Consider the following 17,996-nt stretch of genomic DNA (forward strand, 5'->3'; position numbering starts at 1 on the left):
CAGCGGTCACACCGGTGTTAAATACCAACTCTATTCCTACTCAAGATTCCCCTGTTTATGCAACCCTTTTGGCCACAGCACTACACTCAGAGTTCATGTTCAGCTGATTATCCACAATGACCCCCAAATTTTTTTCAGAGTCACTGCGTCCCAGATACAATCCCCTATCCTAAGTATGACCTACATTCTTTATTCACAGAGATAAATATTTAGATGTATCTATATTAAAACATTGTTTGCTTGCATCCATCTTACCAAGCGATCTAGATCACTCTATATCAGTGATGTGCAGGATTTATTTACCATTCCTCCAACTTTTGTGTCATCTGCAAACTTTATCAGTGATAAATTTATGTTTTCTTCCAGGTCATTGATAAAAATTTAAAATGGTGTAGGGCCAAGAACCAATCCTTGCAGGACCCACTCGAAACAGACCCACTTGATGATGATTCCCTGTTTACAATTTTATTTTGATACCTATCAGTCAGTTTTTAATCCATTTAATGTATGCCATGTTAATTTAATAGCATTCTAATTTTTTAATCAAAATGTTGTGCGGTACCAAGTCAAACGTCTTACAGAAGTCTAAGTATATTACATCAACACTATTACCTTTATCAGCCAAATTTGTAATCTCAATAAAGAAAGAAATCAAGTTAGTTCGAAAGGATCTATTTTCCATAAATCCATGTTGATTGGCATTAATTATATTGCCATCCTTTAATTCTGTATTAATCGAATCTTGTATCAGCTGTTCCACTATCTTGCTTGCATTCAATGTCAGCCTGACAGGCCTATAATTGCCTGGGTCATCCCATTAACCCTTTTTAAATATGACAGCCCTGGTCAGGGAACATCACAGATTTTTCCCTTCCTACTATCCATTGCCCTCCAACTCGTTCCCCAAAGGCCTGCATCTGTTCCTGGTGCATTTCCTCTGTTGGGCTAAAATTTCCCCCCCATCCTCTGTTGACACAGAAGTAATCAGATTGCACAATAAATCTTGGGCCTTGTAGTGAATGGCCCAGCCAAATGTTTTCCAATTCCCTTTCTGCAAAGTCACCAGTATAAGCTATCCACTTAAGATGAACATGCCTGTCAACAAACTCATTTGCTAGCAACAGAAAGCAAACGGGGGCGGGGAGGGGGAAGAGGGGAATACAAATGAAGTGAGTTAAATCCTGTATTTCATAAAACAGTGCCCCATATGCAGGATGAAATTCCTTTATAATGATTGACCAACAAGTGGCTAATCCAAAACTCCGAGAGTTATTCTGTTTTTAAATATGTGGTAGAACCTCACTGATCTGCATACTTTCAAATTCACACCAAAAATTAGTAGTCTCTGCCCAGCAAAAATGTAATAGCAAAGCCTTGTACTGAACTCATTATTTTAAAAATTAATTACCAGGAATTCATTATTTTAAAAATTAATGGCTAGTAAATCTACTAATGGGCTATGAAGTATAATAAATAGTAGTAATTTATCTGTAGTTGTCAAATTCAATGATCAAAGTGTATTCTGTGATTCATGAACCTTGTTTTTTATTGTGTGCAAATCAGTCAGCAAGTGCACACAAAGTCCAGTCATTGGCATTATTGGTTCATTAATGTGAATTTTTGGGGTTCTTCCACCTAGACATGAGTTTTCTCTCTTTGCTTTTTGATAGAGTTCCTCTGTGACAGCTGAATTCACAGCTAGTGATGTTCAGTAGTTTTGTTTTGGTGCAGTCTATTTTCAGAAATTTGTTTCCAATACATTTACATTTTCCTGATTGTGTGTCTCTTGGAGTAGTTTGGCAGAATGTAAATGGAAGTGCTATTTGAAGTATACTGTAATATAAAGAGAGCCACTTTTACAGCCACAAAAATGGAACAAGAGCTCTGCCCTGAATATATATTTATTCTAGAGGCTTGATTCATCCCTGCTAATGCAGGCAAACCGTGCCTGTCTTAACCAGCAGGGGACACTGTGCCCCAGGCAGTTTTTGCACTGCTGCTTACTCAGAGGTTCTGCCAGGCAGATGGGTAGCTTTAAATTGAAGTTCAGGCTATATAGGAAACTCTCTGAGAATCAGCTGTCCTCACTCTCCCTGCCACAGCAGGCTTTGCCCACTTTCGGGAAGATGCTAGCCCACACCAGGCCCCTTAGTTAGCTGTCACAGTCCCTGACCTGGTAGACTTACCATCCCCTGTGGACCCTTGTGCTACAGATCATTCTAGGGCTGAATCTAGCCCCAGATTTTCAAAGATTTTTTTTTATCTTAAAGCAGGTGGTTGGTTGGTGGGTCTGTTCTGTAACCTAACTGGTCTTTTAAGCTAATGGCCAAGTGATGAAAAAGTAAAAATGGTTGGGGTGTGTGTGTGTGTGTGTGTGTGTGTGTGTGAGAGAGAGAGAGAGAGAATGAGTGAGATGGGTTAGATCACAGAAACCCCCTTGGGAGCTGCCACCTGATGTACCAAGACTACCCTGCTACTGTTTTCCCTGCCAGCTCAGGACTCCAGCGCCCTGTCTTGCTGAGCCAGACACTCCTGTCTGCTCCAACACAGACCCAGGGTCTGAATAACTTGCCCCAAAGCTGCAGGTTTACCTGAAAACAGCTCACAGAAGTGTGCTTGTCTATAACACTCAGATGCCCAACTCCCAGTGGGGTCTAAACCCAAATAAATCCGTTTTACCCTGTATAAAGCTTATGCAGGGCAAACTCATAAATTGTTCGCCCTCTATAACACTGATAGAGAGATATGCACAGTTGTTTGCTCCCCCAGGTATTAATACATATTCTGAGTTAATTAATAAGGAAAAAAGTGATTTTATTAAATACAGAAAATAGGATTTAAGTGGTTCCAAGTAGTAACAGACAGAACAAAGTAAGTCACCAAGCAAAATAAAATAAAATGCGCAAATCTATGTCTAATCAAACTGAATACAGATAATCTCACCCTCAGAGATGCTTCAGTAAGCTTTTTCTCAGACTGGACACCTTCCAGGCCTGGGCACAATTCTTTCCCCTGGTACAGCTCTTGTTGCAGCTCAGGTGATAGCTAGGGGATTCTTCATGATGGCTCCTCTCCCCTTTTGTTCTCTTCCACCCCTTTATATATATATTTTTGCATAAGGCGGGAACCCTTTGTCCCTCTGGGTTTCCACCCCCCTCACTGGAAAAGCACCAGGTTAAAGATGGATTCCAGTTCAGGTGACATGATCACATGTCACTGCAAGACTTCATTGCCCACTTGCCAGCACACACACATACAGGAAGACTAACAGATAAACACAGCCATCTGCAGACAATGGTCCTTGTTAATGGGAGTCATCAAGATTCCAAACCATCATTAATGGCCCACACTTTACATAATTACAATAGGCCCTCAGAGTTATGTTTTATATTTCTAGTTTTAGATACAAGAGTGGTACATTTCTACAAATAGGATGATCACACTCAGTAGATTATGAGCTTTGTAATGATACCTTACAAGAGACCTTTTGCACGAAGCATATCCCAGTTGCATTATATTCACTTATTATCATGTTTTTATAAAACATATAGACTGCACAAGGTCACAGTGTGTTGACTTAATGACATTAAGCAGAAGTAACTAAAATAAAATAAAATCTGTCCCACTCAATTTTAGCTTTGAAATTAAAGAGTGCTTCCAGGTATCCTGTTACTCTGCTGAGAGTGCTGTTTATTTGACCTGCCCTATCTTTGCTTCTTTAGGCCTCAATCCAGAAAAGCTCTTAAGCAGTTGAAATCATGGGGCCTCACTGGGGTAAAAAAGAGAGAGAGAGGTTCACAACATCTTTCATGCAAACCCATTTTCATTTCCAGAATTTTTCCCTTTGATTTGGGCTGATTTGCTAAAAGTAGTCAAGTTTAGTATACAGTAGGTGATTGACACAAACTTTCATATCTGGTTCTTTTCTGATTCTCTGCTTGAGTAGTTTTGTTGCCATCTTCCAGTGTCCTGTGGACTAGGTAGGGTTGCCAGGCGTCCAGTTTTCGACCGGAATGCCCAGTTGAAAAAGGACCCTGGCAGCTCCAGTCAGCACCGCTGACCAGGCCGTTAAAAGCCCGGTTGATGGTGCTGTGGGTCTCATGCAGGCTAGTCCCTACCTGTCATGGCACTGCGCTGCACCTCAGAAGCAGCCAGCAGGTTGGATCATAGGCCGGGGGCCATAGGGCTCCACACACTGCCCCCACCCCACCCCCCAGCACAGGCTCCGCACTCCCATTGGCCGGGAACCGTGGCAAAGTCAGGACAGGCAGTGCCACTGACCGGGAACCACCCAAGGTAAACCCGTGCCCCTGCCCCAACCCTGAGCCCCCCCCCCAACCTGGAGCCCCTTCCTGAACCCCAAACCCCTGATTCCCAGCCCCACCCCAGAGCCTACATCCCCAGCCAGAGTCCTCTCTCTCTCTCTCTCTCTCTCTCTCTCACACACACACACACACACACACACACACACACACACACACACACACGCATCCCCAACACCCTGCCCCAGCCCAGAGCCCATACCCTCTCCTGCACCCCAACCCCCTGCCTCAACCCGCAGCCCCCTCCCGCACTCCAAATCCCTTGGCTGGAGCTCCCAACTGCACCCAAAACCCCTGAGCTCCCCTCAACCTGGAACCCCCTCCTGGACCTCAAACCCCTCATTCCCAGCCCCACCCCAGAGCCCTTACTCCCTCCCTCCCGCACCCCAACCCCCTGCCCCAACTCAGTGAAAGTGAGTGAGGATGGGGGAGAGCAAGCCACTGAGAGGGGGGAATGTAGTGAGCAGGGGGCAGGGTCTCAGGGAAGGGGTGGGGCCTTGGGGAAGGAGTGTGGCTAGGGTGTTCGGTTTTGTGCGATTAGAAAGTTGGCAACCCTAGGACTAGACCTACCATTAAACTTCTGCAAGAGTCATTTACTGAGATGTTTTCTGCCTTCCTTTGACTGTGTTTCAGAAAATCTTCAGAAGAACTGGACATGGATAAAGTGACAGCAGCTATGGTACTAACCAGTTTATCCACCAGCCCTTTGGTTCACAGCCCTCCTGTACGGCCCAATGGTAAACTTATAACATAATACTTTGGGGGATTGTAAGAAGTGGTAGTAATACATTATACTGAGTATCTGAAAGTTACTTTCCATTTTGTGGCAGGCACATAGCACATCTGAATAAATATGGTAGGGATAAAGTATCCTTATCTGCCCCAGTAGTCGTAATTCAACTGGAAAAGAAAAATAGCTGCCCAGTTGTCCTGTTGTACCCATTGTAATTATCCACTAGGGGAGCTAGAGGCAAGCTTGAGGACTAGTGAGGAGAGTGCAGGTAAGTAAGGAGGAGCAGAATCCACCTCTGGAGGGGACTGTGATTTACTCTGTGTTTATACTGTGCCTAACACAGTTGGGCCTTGACCTAGTAGAGGTCTCTAGGTACTACCAGAGAAAACCCCATACATGAGAATATGGCTTCCGAGTGGCAATGGAGCTGCTCTAGCATCTGTAGCCCTAGCTCACCCCCTGCATGGGAGGAAAGACCAGACGAGGATCAGTACAGTGGTGGATCTTCTGACCGTCCTGAAATGTTAGTTCTCCAAATTATCAGATTATTTTATACATACACATGAAGTCAATATGGCAGTGATTCTCAGCCTTTTCCATACTGTCCCCACCCACCCACATCCTCCCCAGTCAGAATATAGCCAGGTCCTATTTCCCATTTAGCAATATGAGAAGGCAGGGTAATCTCCCTCCCCCCTGGAGACCTGATTACAACTTCAAGGCTGAAAAGATTGAAAAATCGGGGCCTTAGTTCCCATCCTGTGGATCTGTTTCTAGGATAATTTCTCTCAGACAACATGTAACCAAACTCATGAATCTCATAAGTAGGGCCCTACCAAATTCACGGTCCATTTTGGTCAATTTCATGGTCATAGGATTTTAAAAATAATAAATTTCACCATTTCAGATATTTAAATCTGAAATTTCATGTTGTTGTAACTGTATGGTCCTGACCCAAAAAGGAGTTGTGGGGGGGGGGCCCACAAAGTTGTTATAGGGAGGGTTGCAGTACTGCTACCCTTATTTCTATGCTGGTGCTGGCGGTAGCGCTGCCTTCAGAGCTGGGCGGCTGGAGAGTGGCAGCTGTTGGCCGGGAGCCCAGCTCTGAAGGCAGAGCCGCCACCAGCAACAACACAGAAGCAAGGATGGCATGGTACGGTATTCCCACCCTTACTTCTGTGCTGCTGCCTTCAGAGCTGGGTCCTTGGTCAGCAGCCTTTACTCTCCGGCTGCCCATCTCTGAAGGCAGCAGCGCAGAAGTAAGGATGGCACGGTATGGTATTGCCACCCTTACTTCTGCGCTGCTGCCTGCAGAGCTGGATTCCTGGCCAACAGCTGCCGCTCTCCAGCCGCCCAACTCTGAAGGCAGCGCAGAACTAAGGGTGGCAATACCATGACTCCCCTAAAATACCTTTGTGACCCCCCCCCCAAAAATCCCTTTTGGGTCAGGACCCCAATTTGAGAAACGCTGGTCACCACTGTGAAATCTGTATAGTATAGAGTAAAAGCACACAAAAGACCAGATTTCATGGAGGGAGATCAGATTTCACAGTCAGTGACATGTTTTTCATGGCCATGAATTTGGTAGGGCCCTACCCATAAGACACTTGATTACATGAACACAACACAAGTATAAAACAATTCATAAATCTGATAAGCAATTGGTATTTTCAACATCTGATAATGAAATTGATACGAAAATGTCATTGATAGTTTGAGAGGGCTTGTAAGGGTTTAAAAATCTATAATATTATGTGGCAGAGATCCTGATGCAGTGATGCACTTAGGGTGACCAGATCAGCAGCCCAAAATATCGGGACGGGACGGGGGGTGGGGGGGGTGGAGCAAAAAAAAAGGCGTTTAAAAGGGGCCGGGGGCATTAGCAGGCCCCAGCCCTACTCGCTGCCCTCCCCGCGGAGCCTCCCACCCCCCTGGCCCACCACGGGCATATGCGGCACGCGGTGGATCTGGGCGGGGGCAGGAGCCGGGTGGGCGGCAGGGGCCGAATCCCCGCTGCTGCCAGGGAGCCCCGCGCCTCTCCCGCCTGCTCGCAGCTGCGGCTCCTTCCCGGCGGGACACGCCTCCCGCTGCCCCGGCCACATGCGGCGCGCGTCCCCCACGCCTATTCTCCCTCCCGCCGGGAAGGAGCAGCTGATGCGTGCCGCATGTGGCCGGGGCAGGCCGGGGGGCGTGTCCCGCTGGGAAGGAGCCGCAGCCGCGAGCGGGAGGGAGAGGCGCAGGGCTCCCTGGCAGCAGCGGGGATTCGGCCCACACCGCCCAACCGGCCCCTACCCGCTCCACACTGCCCCCGCCCGGACCCACCGCACTACCCCGCGGGCTGCAGGGCTGGAGCAGCCTCCAGGCTGCGCTCCCGGGCCCGGGTGCAGCGGCCCGGGCAGGAGCCCCCTGTCACGGCGGGGGGTCAAAGCTGAGCCCCCCGTCTCCCTCCCTTGCCAGCCCCCCTTTGCCCGCCGGGTGCCCGGGTGCCGGAGCTGACTCACCAGCTCCAGGATCCAGGCTCTGCCGCCACCCCCTCCCTCCCAGGCTTGCGCCACCATGCTGCAAACCTAGGAGGGAGGAGGAATGCTGCGTGGTTGGGGAAGAGGCGGGGCCAGGGCGGGGATTTGGGGAGGGAGCCAATGGGGGAAAGGGGGACGGAGCCGGGGTGGGGGGGGAGCGCAACATTTCTTTTTTGTCCAGTGTCCCGACCAAACATCGGTCGGGACGCGGGACAAAGAAGCAAAGATCGGGACGTCTGGTCACCCTAGATGCACTTGTTGGAGGTCCATGGAGAGCTAGCCGGTCATGTGTGCTGGCTCTTCCTCCTCACTTCTAGCTGCTAACTATGTACTAAATACTCTCCTACTGTAAACAGTAGGGATATTAACTGATCATGAATCGGTGGAGGAGGTGGGAGTGAGCCACAAAACAATCTTTCTATTAAGATGGAGTCCACACTTTGAAAATGTTTGAGGAAACCCTTGCTTTTGAAGCCAATTCTTCATCTTTCATAAAAATGTTAGTTTCCTTCACTCAGTATATAACATGCCCACTGTCTGGGAATCTGTGTATCTAGGTACTTAGATAGTCCCCCCAACCCTAGCATCTGAATACCTTCCAACGTTTTAAAAACAGCAATAACAACAAGAGAGCATCAACACATGCTCTCTAGTAGCTTTTGATTGATCAGCTCTCCCAGTTGATAAGTTCTACTAAATTGTTGTTAATATGTACAAGGTCATGGAAAATTGAGTTTGATATTCATTCTGATGCAGTTTTGGGTGCTCTATGATATTTCTACATATACCATTTGAATATTTGCTAAATAATGGAAAGATTAAATTTAAAGTTTTTATTCAAACATTTGCAAGAATGGTGGGCCAAATTCTGAAGTCCTTACTCAGGCAAAATTTATCACTGCTTGAATGAGAATTTTGCCTGAGTGAGTCCTTAGAAAAGAGTGAGTAAGGATTTAATAATTTAAATCTGTTTTAGTATTACTGGACTATACTAACATTATTTTGATATCAGTAATGTAATTTAGTAGTGATTGATTGTACATGGGCATTTTTTTTTCCAAAATAGGAAGCAGCTAGCACTGTAAGGAAATTGTTACATTTTGCTTAGCAGATTAAAAACAATAGTTTTAGTGTTCGTATTTAGGTTAGATTCTGCTCTACGGTAGAGTTGCTCTAGATTTACCTCTGGGCAAACTAGATCAGAATATGGCCCTTTTCCCCACCAACCAGTAATATTGATTTTCATTTACAGTTAGCCCCCTTTATACCACTCTGGCAATGTAAAGGGGCCTTAAAGTGGAAGTAAATTACAATTATACCTATTTTAAGGCAACTTTACACTGCCAAATGTGTTAGTGTAATTGCAAATCAGGCCCGCTATGTTTGTTTTTTTCTTCTTGTCAACCTCATTCAGTCATTTTCTTTTGTATATTCCTTTTTTCAAAAATGTTCTTGATTAAATCTCCATCTCACTGAGGTAAAGGGAAGCTGTAAAACCAGAGAACACAAAGCACTGCCATAAATGTGTCAGAAAATTACATTTGAAAGCATGTTTCCTCCTTTGTTTTTCTGAACAAACAGCATTTTTAAATGGTGCTAAGTTCACAAGTTGATACCAGATGTGCTGCTTAGCTTTGTCATGGGATTGAAGTGCAAATCATTCAAAAAATAGAAAAAAGGAGAAACACACAAGAATTCTGAAGGGCTGTAACCACAAACTGAAACAGTTTTGCATAATGTTCTAATGTATTATTTTGTGCTTCGTCAGCAATGAGCTAATTATTTGTACATTTTCAAAAGGAATTGTGGCATTCACTAACTTGCCCGCATTTTGCACTCTGATCCCGATCCTGCAAACACTTACGCACATAAGTGAGTATAATTATACATGAGCATAATGTTTGCAGGATTGGGCCCAGTGTTGTGAGCAGTGGATATTTTTAATAATTGCTTATGCTTTAGGGCCTGATCCAACGTCCATGGAAGACAGTGAAAAGATTTCTGTTGTCTTCAGTGGGTTTTGGATGAGGCTTTTGGTAACGAGTGAAGGAAATGATTCTTGTGCCTGTACTACCACTGAGAATGAGACTTGTGTGTTAAAAAGTGAGGAAGAGTTTGTGAGGGACAGAAAACTGCAGGTACTGTCAGATTTGGAAACATTCCAGTCTCACATTTAATACTGAATTTTATTATTTACTTGCTAAGCACCAGCAGAGTGCTTGGCACTGTATTGGGGGACAGGGGGAAGGTTCCTGCCCCAGGGCACATACATCTATATAAATAAATAAAGATCTGATACATAAACACACTGACACACCATGAGGTTTATGTTGGAGCAGTTTTGTTTGTTTGGTGTTTTAACAATAGGCTGATGACAGCCAGGGCTGGCTCCAGGGTTTGGGCCACCCCAAGCAGCAAAAAAAAAAAAAAAAAAAAAAAAAAAAAAAGCCGCGATCGCGATCTGCGACGGCAAGTCGGAGGGAGGTCCTTCGCTCCGAGTGGGAGTGAGGGACCGTCCGCCGAATTGCCGCTGAATAGCTGGACGTGCTGCCACCTGGAGCCGGCCCTGATGACAGCATTTTTACAGATATGGGTTAGTGTTTTGGGGCTGTGTATGCAGGGCCAGCTCCAGGCACCAGCTTGGCAAGCTGGTGCTTGGGGCGGCCACTCCGGAGAGGGGTGGCATGTCCAGCTATTCGGCGGCTATTCGGCGGACGGTCCCTCACTCCCGCTCGGAGTGAAGGACCTCCCACCGAAGTGCCACTGCAGATCGCGATCGCGGCTTTTTTTTTTATTATTTTGGCTGCTTGGGGCAGCCAAAACCCTGGAGCCGGCCCTGTGTGTGTGCCTCTTTTTGGGGGAGGGGGGTGTCTGAGATTACAAACTAAGGATTTAGGCATACTCAGAAGCTTAAGATTGGGGAATGTATATAGCGCATTTAGAATTTCTGCCAGTCAAAGGGAGGGGATTTGATTTTTTTAATCTAAATTATTTTAGCTATCAATTTAGGTCCTATTCATGATTGTAGTGAAGCATATGCTTAAATCGCACTGAAGTCAGTATGTCCTAGGAATGCTCAAAATTAAGCATGTGCTTCAATACTTTCCTGAATCAAGCACTCATCACCATTCTATCTGACTGCTCCAGATATAGTTATATTCCAGAATAGTTTTTTGTCTCCCCGCTTCAGCTTTTTCTTTTCTAGAAAGGTGGTGTCAAGGCTGATTGACAAATTGATTTTGAGTGCAAAACATGGGGGCCCACAAGGATTTTAAAAATTAATACTGGTCACTCCAGGCTGGTATTAAACTCCCAAGGTCACAGCTTCTCTCTGGCCTTGGATGGGTAGATGCTGCCACCTCCCAAGTGCAAATCCACCCCCCCCCCCCCCCCGCCTTTTAGAACCCAGGAAAGAACACTTGGGAATTCCTTCCTGTGGGGTACCCTCAAGCCCTTTCACCCCCCTTCCCGGGAAGAGCTGAGGGGAAAAAAAAAACAAAGGAAATTAGCTGTTGCCACCAGTCAATTAAACAGCATATGCACAAACCTTTTAGGGACACAAAAATCCAATCCTGCCACCAAGAGGGACTCTATAGCTAACTGGCTGGCTGGGTGTACATAAAAGGGAGCTACCCTCCACCCCTTCATTTATCACAGGTGGGTTTTTTACTGAAACAAATTTTAGTAAGATCAGTCTGTTCTCTTTGCAAACTGAGTTCTTTGGCTTTTCTCGCCTAAGGTAAGGTAAACATGGTAAGTGAGTACCAGATAAAAGCAAACGGATCTTCTTAGCTTTAACTCATGACATTTGTTAACTCCTGTTGTTGCCGTTCTTACAGAATCCCTGAATGGATCTTGGAAAGAAGGAGGATTTGTGCCTTCTAGTACCAGCAGTAGTGGATACTGGAGTTGGAGTGCACCCAGTGATCAGTCCAATCCATCCACCCCATCTCCGCCTCTGTCTGCTGATAGCTTCAAACCCTTTCGAATGCCCTCTCAGCCAGATGATAGTATTGATGAAGCTGAAACCAGTAATCTCCTTTTTGATGAGCCCATCCCTAGGAAGAGAAAGGTTAGTCTCCTGTGCAGCTCACAGCGCTACACATCTGGGATCCTGTTCTGCTGGGGGTGGGGGGGGGACCACAAAAGATCACACAAACAACTCTGCAGGGAGTTTCAGCTGCTAGACAGATACTCTCCATAGCCCCATGTATGCGCTAGCCCATGAAGCATGTCCCCCCTAACACCACCCCTCTGGCTAATGCACATGCTGCCATTGGCACCAAGTGTTTGCTAGCAATGTTGGGGACACACACAGCTCCTGCCCAGAGAAGCAGCAAGATGCTCCCTGCAGAGACCCCTGGCCACACAGGGGATTTCTGCCCTGCTTTGGCAAATACCTTTGGGACAGGCTGCAACAGGCAGCCTCTCCCTTTTTGCCATCACTGGGCAGGATTTGGCCCTGTATTTCTAGTTCGCTGAAAATGCTGTTAGCTTATCAGATGCCCTAATTAGGTGAAGCACTCAGAACAAACATATCGGGAGGGCGGGGAGACAAACTGAATCTGTATAATGTCATCAGGCCAAATTCATCCCTAGGGGAACTTCACTGAAATCAACCTCACTCCGCGAAGGATCCGTGTGGCCACTCTAGGGTGACCAGATCACCCAAGACAAATATCGGGACGCGGGCGGGGGGAGGGGGGGTGACGTGGGGGGGGGCGTGGCGGGGGAGGGGGGGAAAAACCCTTCCTCCGCAAGCGCTGGAGGGAGGCCCGGGAGACGCAGGGGAAGCGCGGGGCCGGGGTGAGTAAGAGTCCGGCCTGGTCCCTTGCAGGCAGGACTCAGTTGGGTGGTAGGGCGAGGAGGGGGGCGGCCCACGGGGCCAGGCGGCGGCTGTTCTCCCCCCTGGGCAGCGGGACTCGGGAGCAGCCGCTGCTGCAGCTCCCACTGCCGCGGGGGGAGGAAGCGGCCATGGCGCTCCGCGGCTGCGGCTCTGGCGCCTCCGAACCCCCCGAGCCGGGGCCTGCTGCGGGGACCCAGCAGCGCGTACGCTGGGCCCAGCCCCTGGCCAGTCATGTCTGGGCTGCTGCCCAGCTGGTGCTATCGCGCGGCGGACCCGGAGTGGGGGCAGCAGGCCCCAGCCCCCCCGTCCCGCTCGGGTCCCGCAGGGGAACGAACGGGGCTGGGCGGCCGATGCCTCCGCCCCGGGGCCGCCGCGGGATTGCACCAGCTGGGCAGAGCCCAGACGAGACCGGCCAGGGGCTGGGCCCAGCGTACGCGCTGCTGGGTCCCCGCAGCAGGCCCCGGCTCGGGGGGTTCGGAGGCGCCGCAGCCGCGGAGCGCCATGGCCGCTTCCTCCCCCCGCGGCAGTGGGAGCTGCAGCAGCGGCTGCTCCCGAGTCCCGCTGCCCAGGGGGGAGAACAGCCGCCGCCTGGCCCCGCGGGCCGCCCCCCTCCTCTCCCTACCACCCAACTGAGTCCTGCCTGCAAGGGACCAGGCCGGACTGTTACTCACCCCGGCCCCGCACTTCCCCTGAGTCTCCCGGGCCTCCCTCCAGCGCTTGTGGAGGGAGGAGGAATGGTGAGCCCGGGGAAGAGGCGGGGATTCGGGGAGGGAGCCAATCGGGGGAGGAGGGAGCGGAGTCGGGGCGGGGAGGGGGGGGGGTGAGAGCACTTCCGGGCTCTAGGCTCCGGGGCATTTCCTTGTTTGTCCAGTGTCCCGACCGCATGTCGGTCGGGACGCGGGACAAACAAGGAAATATCGGGACGGTCCCGATAAAATCGGGACGTCTGGTCACCCTAGGCCACTCACAACTAAATAAATTAAACTAAACCAAATGCCTTAATTTGGTATGTAACTCCCCTTCCCCCATCACTATGCCAGCAAGCAAAGTGCCTCTCTTGAAGAAGAAAACAAAGAGATGGCATTAGTCCAAGCTTTCTTCACTCCTAACACAACAGGATAGATTTTACATAGCAAGATGAAAAAAAGCTCTGTGTGAGAAAGAGGAAAACAAGGTATTTATCCTTTCTTGGTGACTTCTTCTCTGGATCAGATTGAGAGCAATAATTGCCTCACCACTGGCAGGATGAAGTTTTAATGATGGTTTTTAAACCTGATCGGATTCATCTTTTTGCTACAGGAGTTGCTCATTTGCTGTCCCACAATCACTCTTGCCTTTGTTGAGACGTCTTTTGCGAGGTTGATATCAAATACTGTTCCCTGTTGCTAAATAAAAAAACAGTATGGAGAACACATTTGCTATGATAAATTAAAAGTTAGTTATTAAATAAATCCAGAAGTGACTCAGAGGTTGGGGGCTGGACAGAGAGAGAAGAAGAAATGCTGTAATGTTTTTACGACCCAGTTAAAGCTGTGCTGGTCATTGTTCTGATTGTTCAGCAATGATTAGGCAGATGGTTTTACAACTGCCATTCTTACTGTTTCATTATTCATATTTTACATACCTGTTGCAAACATTTTATACTTAATGGTCTGTTTTGGTGTTTTCAGTTTTTGGCCTGTACAACAAACATCAAATTTGTATAAGGAATGAATGATATTACATAGGGCTCACCTATAGCAAATTCACTTTCTCCTATGTTTTCATTCTGTCCCTGACTAGTAATTGTCTGATTGTGACTTTGCACTTCGGAGAAAAATATTTATGATCTAATTACTGGTTTGTTAATGCTGTCAGTCCACAAAGTGTAAATGTGAAAATAGAGCGATTGATAACTTCACCAATTAGGAGTAACAGAATGCCTAATCAGTTAGTGTCAAATTACCTCTGCTTTGTGGAGTCACATCTTGGACAATGTCATGTACTCCACTTCCACCCCTCAAGAAAGTTGAATGTTTACATTTTGCCATAAATTCAACCCATTCCCCACCAAATCACTTGCATGTCTGAGTGGAAGGAGTTAAAAGCACTAAAGAATGATCAGGCAGTTGCTTGACTATCTTAATATTCTGAACTCACTAATTTGGAGAAGAGAAGGTGCATATAACAGTAAAACAGTTTCTATAGAAGTGGACTATTCCATGGCCAGGGAAAGCAATAAATTCTTGAAAATTGGCAGGTTTCATAAGATCCAGTCTCATGCTGACTGTTGCCTTTTTAACACTGGTGTGTGTGTGTGTGTGTGTGTGTGTGTGTGGCCTTATTTTCCAAGATGCTGAGCACCTACCATTCCTATGGAAGTCATTGAAAGCTGTGGGTATTAAGCTCCTTTGAAAATCAGGCCACTTATCCTTCACGTGTTCAAGAGCCAGATTCTGCTTTTTCATCCAATATAGCTTGACTGAAGTCAGTGGGCTGCAAGATCTTTAATTAGGGGTAGAATCTGGCCCTAAGTTTTCTTGCAAAATGATCCAGGAAATGTTTCAGGGGGATCCCAATTTCTGCTGTAGTTACACCAAGTATAAATCCAGAGTAGCTCTGTTGAATTCAGCAGAATTACACCAGTCTACTCTGGATTTACACTGGTGTAACTGACAGCAGAACATGGCCCGGTTTAGGATAGAGTAACATATAGTGACGGTGTATATCTGTAATTTTTCCTACCTTTCATGTGAACATATGAATAATAGCATATTTTTTAAACCTGCTTTTCTTATAACTTGTCAGAACTCCATGAAGGTAATGTTCAAATGTCTATGGAAAAACTGTGGAAAGGTACTGAGCACAGCTGCAGGGATTCAGAAACACATCCGGACCATTCATCTTGGGTAAGAGGACAATCCTTCTTTGAAGAGATTTGGTACTGACCCATTTTCAGATTCTTCAATGCTCACACAAGCAGGGTCAGATGGAGGCATAGGCACCCTGGACCAACTTCTGGAGTCAAGTGATTACATCAGAATTTAAGCTGCCATTTAAAAAACAAACTAACAATCCCCTTTACCCCAGAAATGTGGCATGAGTGTAACCAACACAGTGGTTTCAAAAAGGAGTCGTTTTACCTACTTCTAAGTCCTAAACTCCTCACTTCCAATTTTTTGAAAACTCAGTCTGTACACTAAGAGTAAGTGAGGTAAATTTGATGCAGTGACACAGTATATTCCATATGCAACAAAGGGATTTAATCATTTTAAGTTGAAATCTCAACAGAGCCTTTACTCCAGATGAATGACTGATGCCTCCACAATCCATTTTAGGGATTTCTAAGGCACCTCTCCTTCTAGAGTCAAAGTCCCATTCCAAGATAGAGGAAGTGGCTTTCTTTACTAGTGGAAATACTACTAATGAAACTGGTGACTGCCCACCTTTGCTATCACTTCTACTAGTACGACAAATATTCTGTATTTTCCATAGCCATACTTCATGTGAGGATCTCGAAGCACTTTACCAACATTAACTATTTATCACATGAGGCAAGTATCTCAATTTACTGATGGGTAAACTGAGGCACATAAGTTAAGTGATGGGTCCACAGTCAAAAAAATGAGTCAGTGGCAGGGTCAAGAATGCCACGCAGAAGACTGACTCCTAGTCCCCTGCTCTAAAGACTACACAAGACTTCTGCCAAGCCCTTCCCTGCAAATGAATAAAATATTTATATGATACACACATCACTCTTTATAAAAAGTAAGCACAGCTGAAGCTTAAATGTTCATATATTTAATTTATTTGCTATGTATCTGGGACTTGAAAAATTAACCTTGAAATTCAACAGTCTTGTCTTAGTATAGTAATATGTGTTTTGTCTTTTCTTGAATTAGACGTGTAGGAGAGTCTGACTACAGTGATGGAGAGGAAGATTTTTACTACACAGAGATCAGGCTCAACACAGACTCGGTAGCGGATGGCTTAAGCAGCCTTTCTCCAGTCTCTCCATCTCTAGGATCTCCTCCTCCTTTTCCCACCCAAGATGCAAACCGTCCTGAAACTTCATGTGCCAAAACTGAGACTAAATTGATGACACCTCTGAGCCGCTCAGCTCCTACCAATCTCTACCTCGTACACACGGATCATGCTTACCAGGTAAAGTTAGTTACAGTGAACTAACCTAGTTAATAGAATTCAGTGATCACACACCTGCTTGAGTTTAACAACCAAAGCCCCTTTACATCAACTAGATAATGTTTTTTGTATAAGAGAGAGGCTGGGAGAGACTGATACTGCCTGGCCCATATTGGATTTTTCTTCATGACAAGTCCTAGTGGCTGCCAAAACATTTCTGATTTGTCTGTTGTGAGGTGGGCAGCTTTGCATACAAGTGGTTGAGCAGGAAAAATAAAAAGAAGGCTATAATATCCACCACTCTTACTGGTAATTCTTTACAAATGGCAGAAAAACCTAAGCAGATTCCAGATTCTATTAGAGAACTTTCCAACTTAATTCAAACAGCATGTAAAAATGTGCTAGAAATGAGCTTTTGAAAACTCTTGCTTTTAACATGCTTTGATCTCCTGGACACCATATAATTTCTAAGAAAAATATAGGCTTTGAAGTATTGGGGTCCATGGCCTGCTTATGGACATGAGAAATGAATTCTTACAATATATGAAAAAAATATTAAATTAGATGTGGTGTGTGCATTTTACACAAACTAAAAACCTTTGTTATGCATCTGCAAGCACCAAAGCAATATAATATACTCAGTTGGATCTGATATCTAGTCTTTAGTGAGATCACCTCCGGCTGTATGTTAACTGTAAGTAGGGCCCTACAAAATCCACGGTCCATTTTGGTCAATTTCACAGTCACGGGATTTTAAAAATAATAAATGTCATGATTCCAGCTATTTAAATCTGAAGTTTCACAGTATTGTAATTTTAAGAGTCCTGACCCAAAAAGGAGTTGTGGGGGGAGGGGTCGCAAGGTTATTGTAGGGGGGTTGTGGCACTGCTACCCTTATTTCTGCGCTGCTGCTGCTGGTGGCGCTGCCTTCAGAGCTGGGCAGCTGGAGAGAGGTGGCTGCTGGCCGGGAGCCTACCTCTGAAAGCAGCGCTGCTGCCAGCAGCAGCGCAGAAGTAAGAGTGGCGTGGTATGGTATTGCCACCCATACTTTTGCGCTGCTACTAGCAGGGCACTGCCTTCACAGCTGGGTGCCCGGCTAACAGCCACCCCCTCCAGCCTCCCAGATTTGAAGGCACACAGAAGTAAGGGTGGCAATACTGTGACCCCCCTGCAACTCCCTTTTGGGTCAAGACCCTCAATTTGAGAAATGCTGGTCTCCCCTTTGAAATCTGTATAGTATCAGGTAAAAGCACACAAAAAGACCAGATTTCATGGGAGGAGTCCGGATTTCACAGTGCATGATGCGTTTTTCATGGCCGTGAATTTGGTAGGGCCCTAGCTATAAGATAATTGGAGGTAGGCTTGGTCAGTGCTTTGGGTTTTCCTTGGAGGTCTCTCATTAAAGTATTTTGGGAAATAGCAGTGATGACACCCTTTATCTGAGTGAGCATTGA

The 17,996-nt window shown here is 46.4% G+C and overlaps 1 protein-coding gene across 2 annotated transcripts in view; it reads left to right on the forward strand.

Moving 5' to 3' along the window:
- Nucleotides 1-17,996, forward strand: part of ZNF704 (zinc finger protein 704) — a 136,413-nt gene that overhangs the window by 97,460 nt on the left and 20,957 nt on the right. For both annotated transcript variants that reach the window (XM_054017747.1, XM_054017748.1), the window contains exons 3-6: nt 4,956-5,059; nt 11,414-11,646; nt 15,208-15,308; nt 16,302-16,563. In XM_054017747.1, coding sequence (XP_053873722.1) covers nt 4,956-5,059; nt 11,414-11,646; nt 15,208-15,308; nt 16,302-16,563 — 700 coding nt within the window. The remainder of the gene's footprint in view (nt 1-4,955; nt 5,060-11,413; nt 11,647-15,207; nt 15,309-16,301; nt 16,564-17,996) is intronic.

Source organism: Malaclemys terrapin, chromosome 2 (assembly GCF_027887155.1).
Source record: "Malaclemys terrapin pileata isolate rMalTer1 chromosome 2, rMalTer1.hap1, whole genome shotgun sequence".
In the NCBI taxonomy this organism is placed as follows: Eukaryota; Metazoa; Chordata; order Testudines; family Emydidae; genus Malaclemys; species Malaclemys terrapin.